Source organism: Ornithodoros turicata, chromosome 4, assembly GCF_037126465.1.
Source record: "Ornithodoros turicata isolate Travis chromosome 4, ASM3712646v1, whole genome shotgun sequence".
Classification (NCBI taxonomy): Eukaryota; Metazoa; Arthropoda; class Arachnida; order Ixodida; family Argasidae; genus Ornithodoros; species Ornithodoros turicata.
In genome coordinates this window covers 82,684,621-82,691,649 of record NC_088204.1, presented here as the reverse complement: position 1 = coordinate 82,691,649, position 7,029 = coordinate 82,684,621, and the positions used below count along the sequence as shown (strand labels likewise).

General features: G+C 48.2%; 1 protein-coding gene across 2 annotated transcripts; it reads right to left on the bottom strand.

The window, feature by feature from the left end:
• Nucleotides 1-137: 137 nt before the first annotated feature.
• Nucleotides 138-6,865, bottom strand: LOC135392156 (leukocyte receptor cluster member 8 homolog). 2 transcript variants are annotated; one of them, XM_064622847.1, is made up of 15 exons: nucleotides 6,623-6,865; nucleotides 5,909-6,133; nucleotides 5,785-5,839; nucleotides 5,473-5,707; nucleotides 5,223-5,394; nucleotides 4,463-4,507; nucleotides 4,241-4,384; nucleotides 3,876-4,175; nucleotides 3,624-3,812; nucleotides 3,418-3,565; nucleotides 3,261-3,353; nucleotides 3,022-3,156; nucleotides 2,754-2,952; nucleotides 2,488-2,695; nucleotides 138-1,349 (listed from the first exon to the last, which is right to left on the bottom strand). In XM_064622847.1, the coding sequence occupies exons 1-15, from the start codon at nucleotides 6,667-6,669 to the stop codon at nucleotides 1,181-1,183; spliced, it is 2,364 nt and encodes a 787-aa protein (XP_064478917.1). In that variant the 5' UTR covers nucleotides 6,670-6,865; the 3' UTR covers nucleotides 138-1,180. The 2 variants fall into 2 exon arrangements, with proteins under 2 accessions (XP_064478917.1, XP_064478918.1); XM_064622848.1 differs by having other exon boundaries at nucleotides 3,882-4,175.
• Nucleotides 6,866-7,029: the final 164 nt, after the last annotated feature.

The window sequence follows — 7,029 nt, the reverse complement described above, 5'->3', positions numbered from 1 at the left end:
CCGATTGCTTGCCAATGTATCCCCAATGGCCATTAACAACGTATACAACATAGCGATTTACGAAACGAGAGTACACCATACAACGCTAGAACTGCGTTGTACAAGGGAGTACCGATGGAGAAGACAGTAAACACAAAGCGTTGCATTTTTTTTTTATTTCCTGCGTAAAGAGATACTTCTGTAACGCTATATACACATTATGTACACCTTTGGAACGAATAACTGTTCTCGTAACTGTTCTGGCACGAAAGATGAAACATGTCGACCAGCGACAAAGATGCTGAACACCTTCGGAGTCCCTTCATTCACAACCTCAAGCACGAACACTGCCCACTCAAGGGTGGCCATTATCTTCAGCAAGCTGACGAAACCTTTCAACTTCAGCGCCCACCTGCAGCACTCTTGAAAAACGAAAGCCAATGACTGAAGCCGCCTCAAAGGTGGTGTCAACGGCCGTCTAAAAGGGGCTTCAGAGGCGTTTCGTCACCTTGGATCGGATTGTGCGCTCGGGGCTTGTGCAGTTTGCCCCACTCTATGGGTGAAGCCATTTACCAGCAATGGCCAAACCACATCTGCCTCAACTGGTTGCTGTTCAGGCCAAACTTAAAACTTTAGCAAATGCGAGCCAAGGAGTTTGACAGTGAGAAACCAAGCCCTGCTGTGAACTTGCCCTTAACTTGAGCATGACTTCTGGAGCCTTGTGGAGAGAGCTGTTAAGCAAGACCAGTGGACCTGACTGGGCCAGCAAGGACTGGTGCCCTGGACTATGTTTTCTTCATCGAAGCTGAATGCCATTTAACAGCGAGGCCAAAATCGAAGATGCAGACACCTGACACTCTTTCTTGGAGCACACACTGAACCCTTAACTTCCCTTCGCCAGCCCTACCAAGTCCGAGGCCGCCTGCACACCCTTTCACAGTCCATCTTCGTGTATCAAAACCTGGCATGCCCCGTACCACTTTTTCCGGGGGGGAATTTCTTTCGCCCTATTCCCCACACCCCAGCCGATGAAACTCCTCTTCCAGATGATGGTGACGACGATGACGACCTGGGAAATCTCACGGCCAGCCCTGCTGGGAAGCGGTAATTTTAAGAGGATGCCTTTCGTGGGATGTCTACCCTCGTGATAACTTTAGGTGGAGACCAGGATGAGAGTGGGGGCTAAATTAAGAGAAGAACGCTAGCAGGCAAGGACGGCCGCCAGCGACTCCCGGCAGTCGACGCTCGCCTGGTCCGCATCGTCGTCCACGAAGGTCACGTTAAGCTCGGCCAGGAAGGCCAGAGCGTCCTCGCGGGAGGCGAAGCCCAACACACGCTCAATATATTCTACAGGCAAAACTGGACGGTATCTACAACAAGACAACACATGGTTAGGTGGGTGGGTCAATCTGCGCTGCTCAGGGGGGGGTAATTAACGCAGCCAGTAAAAGGGGGTTCTGCTTCACAACACTACAACCGAGGGACCAGATAATACGGGAGACAGTGCTGCGAAGGAGATCCCATTTACTGACTCGCACAAAAAAGAGACAGTCTTTCAAATAAAAGCATTTTCGTGAAGCAAGGCTACTCACCAAGAGCCAGGCTAAGGTATCACCTAAGTGAAAGGGCTTGACACGTTATCACAAAGACACTCTAGATGCGCAAGAACACTGCACAATGCTGCTGCAGTCATTGCACGAAGCTCAAATCACTCCTTATCACAACATTCTGAGCCTCATCTGATGAAACTTGAGCGCAAGACATCTAATTCACTTCACTCACGTGAGAAGGGCATGCTCAATGCACTCATATTTCTCAGCAACTTTTGATTAGATTTACCTCATAAATGAGGCTATTCCCTGATTCCCTTACGGTAGAATGCAGTGATTTTAACTCCACTTTCAGTAAAAACCTGGTTATTATAAACACAAGCTCCAGTCCAGACTTAATGATTACACCTTCTACGACTTAATGTACTGATACACTAAACCACAACTCTGAACTATTGGACGCGGCCGAAACAGTGTTGTTCGAGTGGTTTTAGCAACATGTGCAGCCAAAGTGCCAGTGAGTGGGCCTGTTACAGTTCTTGTTCTCAGCCCAACGAACCTTTTCATTCATTTTCACTGCCTGTTTGTATCCTTTGTTGGGGGTATTAAAGTGTTTTTAAGATGCCTCCGATATTCCTGTATGGTAAACGTATGGCATGGTCCTGACCTGTTTACTCTAACGGGGCTCTACGGTGTATACAAAGGAGTACGGATGTTTCCCTAAAGCGATTTCCGCCACGCGTAATTGAATGTCATTAAAATAACGACGAAATAACCAATGACACACCTCAACAATCACTATCTCTCAATCTTGCTCCATATGCTTTTGAGATTCTTCACCAATAATGTCGCACAGACGGGAAAAGAAAAAGCAAGTCTGTCGAAGACCCTCACGTGCACACCCCAGCTGACTAGTACGCACATAACACAGCGCATGAATATGACCCAAAATACATACGCTTTGAGCATGGCCTTGAGGGCTGCCTTGCGCTCCCTGGACACGCACCAGTCCAATATGTATCCCGACATGCTCGGCGCTGTGTTGTACAACTTGAAAAACCTAGCATAGTTACCGAGGCTCCACGCAAAGCAAATGGCTAGTGCGTGGGATACAACCTGGTCAGCTTTCTCTTCAGGGACCAAACTGGCAAGAATGTTCTTCATGTCTACGTGGGAAAACACTCAACCTGAGCATCCTGCAAACTCCACCTTCTTCCGCAGTACCTAACGTGTTCCTGGTGAAGACGCTGTACAGGATGCGGTACCCCGTGAACTCCAGGGGGTTACCCGCGGGAACTTCCTGGTACAGCATTTTGAGCTGCGTCTGGCACTGGTTAAACTCCTCGTGGTCTCCTTTCTCCAGGGCTATCCGCGCGTGCGTCTCATACACCAGCACCGTGAAGGAATCTCGGATGCATTGAACCTGCAGACGGGGGGAAAAAGGGGTTTGGCGCACTTGCGCAGGTAAACCCCCTTTCAACGAGAGACTGACTGTTAAATCCTGTCGAATTGACTTGAGCTGGTCGCAGACATAGTGGTAGTCCTGCTTCTCCAACCAACTCTGCTTGACCATCTCCAAGGAGCGGCGGAGCACTTCTACGGGACGAATTGTCGATGGGTCTGGAGCCTGCACAAAGGACATGTCTCCTGCGTAAGCAAGGGCTCTGGAACCTATAGGTTCACTTTTAACTAGTTCGCTACTGGAAGTGCTGACAAAATCTGGACACTCACGGAGGTCAATCTCAAATACTGCTTTTCCAAATCCCTGCAGGTTCCCACAACAGGGAAGGACTCCCAATCATACTCAGCATCTGCATTCGAAGTCTGCAAACATAAAATGCTCATTCAAATTCGGAGGCCATCGAGCACTGAGGCGAGGTTTCCGTACCAAATTATTGTTAATAGTGAGGACAATAGAGGGTGTGCGCTTCTTTTTCCCGGTGATCCCACTTGTGGGGCTCCCCAACTCGAAGCGCGCCGCTCGCTTCTGGAGTTTCTCACAGGCATTAGGGTCATCCACAGCCTGGAACTGAGCCCTGAAACGCAACAACGCCAATATCAACAACGGTGGGCTTCTCGTCGTTGGAGCCTTACAGTGCTTTCTTTGCCTTCTTAGCGGCCTTCTTTCCGAGTCCAGACAGTCCATTGTTGCCTGCTGCAGATTTGTTCTTCTTGCCTCTGCTACCACTGCTAGAGGATCCGCCACAAGACACACTAGAGCTCAGCGACTTCTTACCTCCGCCGCGGCCAACAGGTTCTGGACTTGGGCTAGACTCCAGCGAGCTGTTTACAGAAAAAAAAAAAAAATATTAGGTCTGAGCCATCTACTTGCTGAACAAATCTCACCTGGACCTTCGTTTCTTCCTCCTGTCCTTAGGGGGCGTCCTAGACCGTGACCTCGAACGAGAAGACCTTCTGCCCACACGTGACCAAATTCCTTCGGACCTCCTACTCTTGAGAGAGATGAACTCTGGTTCACTCTCGGCGCTTGCCGCGGCGGAAGCGTGCATCGAGGAAGATGCAAAGCCGAGGCCCAACCGCTTGTTAGGAGAAGAACCTGGTAGCTTCCCTATGAGCGGTTTGGAATTGTTACCGCCGAGGACGGGAGTTCCCTGTTGCTCCTTCTCAAGGCGTTCACTGTGAATGCTGAATAAGGACACAATGAGCCCTCGTGGAATACAATGTGCCACAGAGTAGGACGTAGGACGTACCTAGGTAACGGCTCGTTTGCCCAGTCTTTGGTCCACATGCTGCCATCGTTGTATACCTTTGTGAGCTTCCCCTTCAAGACTATCTCTACCTGATCCTTGTCAATGTCTGTCTTGCACTTGGCGAATGCCCTGTTCACGTAGTCCCTGATGACACAAAAAACGATGTGCCATTGTCCCGTAGTAGAACTCTCGGAAAAGATAAATAATAAACATTCCCCTTACTTGAGACTCTCGGGCCAATTGTTGCTTCCCTGTGACACACTGGAACTGAAATTGGAGGAACAGAGAAAAACACTCAAAAAAAATTCAGAAAATGGAATAGGGTTAGGCCTACACACATGTGCAATGAAACACTCAGACACTTTAGGAAATGACGAAAAGGGATTAAAAATCAAACTGGTGGAGTGACAAAACTCGAGATTTAGGGACCAGACCCATCAACAGGAGAAAGTTCACAGTTGATCGTTCAACTCAAGTCTGCTAGATATGCTCATCATATTGAAGGACACAGATTCATTTTTCTGTGTGGCCACACTCAGGCTTTATAGTGTTTCTCCACCCACTATCTTGCATCTATGCCATTTTAACAAACACGTGCCTCGAATCATGAGACAAATAGCGCAGCTTTTTATTTTGTGCAGCAAACAATAATTGAATTCACCGAAAAAAAAAAAAAAATAGCTGGACACAGAAAGAACACACATCTCCTCAGAGGAGCTTATACTAGGGCCTTGTGTTCTTTCTATGTTCCGTAGCCTTAGCTTTTTTTGTCACGAATCTTGTTTTCTCATCATTCTTTCAATAATTATTGCACCGGTCGTTGAAAAGCAAGCTCACTTCGTGCATTTGTAACTACCTACGTCAACGGCCAATTTTAAACTCCAGCTTCAATCAGTCAGATGAGAAAAAGAATTGGGACAGTGCATATCAGATCCTATCCGTGTTTCATCACACATGTTCCGAGGCTTTCACGTTCACTCACATCTTGCGATCATCATTCCGCGGTGCACTGTTCAACCCCAACTGCGTCGAAGCACTCTGGTCTCCACCTGCCATGCGTGGCTGGAATGAATTAATACGTTTCCCAAATTTGTTTCCCCCTCGACCTCCACGTTTCGGAAGGCTGAAGCGGATTCCTCCCGACCCCGGTGCCTCTGAAAAAAGAAAAAAAATCCAAGGTTGCCAGACTTCCCATTCCCAGGGCTCCGAGGCCCCACAGAACGAATACTTACGAACGCCGTGCATTCCCCCGTAGCCAGACGTATCCACGGATCCATATTGATTCATCCCCCCTGCCGAACCGCCATAGTACATCCCATCCGAATCGTTACCTGCCCCAGAACGATTGCTTCCCTCCGTGCCTCCCCCAGAGTCCCCAGGAGGGGGCGGAGGGGCAACTGTCGCCCCGTTACCCGTCCCCATTTGGGGGTACTGCATCTGTGCATAGTACCCGTTGTTGTACAGGTTCTGCAAGGAAACGAGAGAATGCTATGAAGCAGACCTGTGGCATGTAGATTTCAATCTCAAGAGGGGGGAGGACTCACATATGGTGGGTAGAACCCATACCCGCCTTGTCCTGCAGCTCCGTAACCACCGTACCTGCCGTGCGACACAATCTTTCACACGAGACCTTACCTCGTCACACTATACTGCTGCGCTGTTACCTACCCCATGTACCCAGGATAGACGGCACCCTGCTGTTGCTGCGCCCCCCAGAATCCATAGCCAGCAGCGTAGCCATTCTGTGCGTTGTAGCCTTCGCCGCTGCCCTGCTCTGTGACGGTTGTAGTCTTGTTAGTTTGGACTTTTTCTAAAGCCTTACGAGCATTCTCCCACGCCTGATTTGGGTCGACCGGAGTAGCATCCATGTCTCCCGATGCACCTGTCTTGTTACTACAAAAGAAATCACCGAGCTGTAAGCTAACGATATGAGAGAAGCCACAATCACCAAGAAAGGCATTCTCGAAGCTGAGAAAAATGCACTAATGATACACATCGATGTTCGTCGTAACTTTTGCAATTTTGAAAGCGCCATACGAAATATCCCATCTCGGAACAGATAAGATTGCAGACACTATAAGTGTTCCACAATGGCACAAGACTCACTTAATGCGCAATGTGTCACAATCAGTCCTAAAGGCAATGTAGCCCTCACACGTTCGATGCTGAAGCTGATAACGATATCCTCAAAAATGCCCAGATTCTCCAAATGTTTAGGCTTAGGTCATTTCGGAACACATTCCCAAAACAGCGATACAGTATGCACACACGGCGCTCGCTTATTCATAACAGATGCTCGTTGATGCTTTCTATTATGACTGGAAATAAATTCCTTGCCTGTTACTATGTGCAAAACCAAAGGTTTGGATATTGTAACCTCACCTCCACGGCGTAGAACAAGGGCTATCATACGCCTGCAGTGCCGCCATCACACAATAGGATGTTACTGTCCAACAAAGTCAGGGATGTATACGTGACTTTACGATTAAACAGTACCGATTAGACCATTGGACGACTAAACTGTTCTGCGGTATTTGGTATTAATATGAGCAGTATGAACACGAAACAAAACCAGCGAACCAGGTCTACTGAAAAATGTGACCTTTAGCGCATGCGCATAGTCACTGCCCGCTACCACCGCAGCACGTACGCCTAAGGAAATTAGTCCTTAACGTGTCCGTCTCTCAAAGCGCATAATTTCGCATAAATTGCAATATAAAGTAAACATAATTGCGCATAAAAGTTTCTTAATTATCACTACATAACACTTTTATTTATCTGATCGCGCA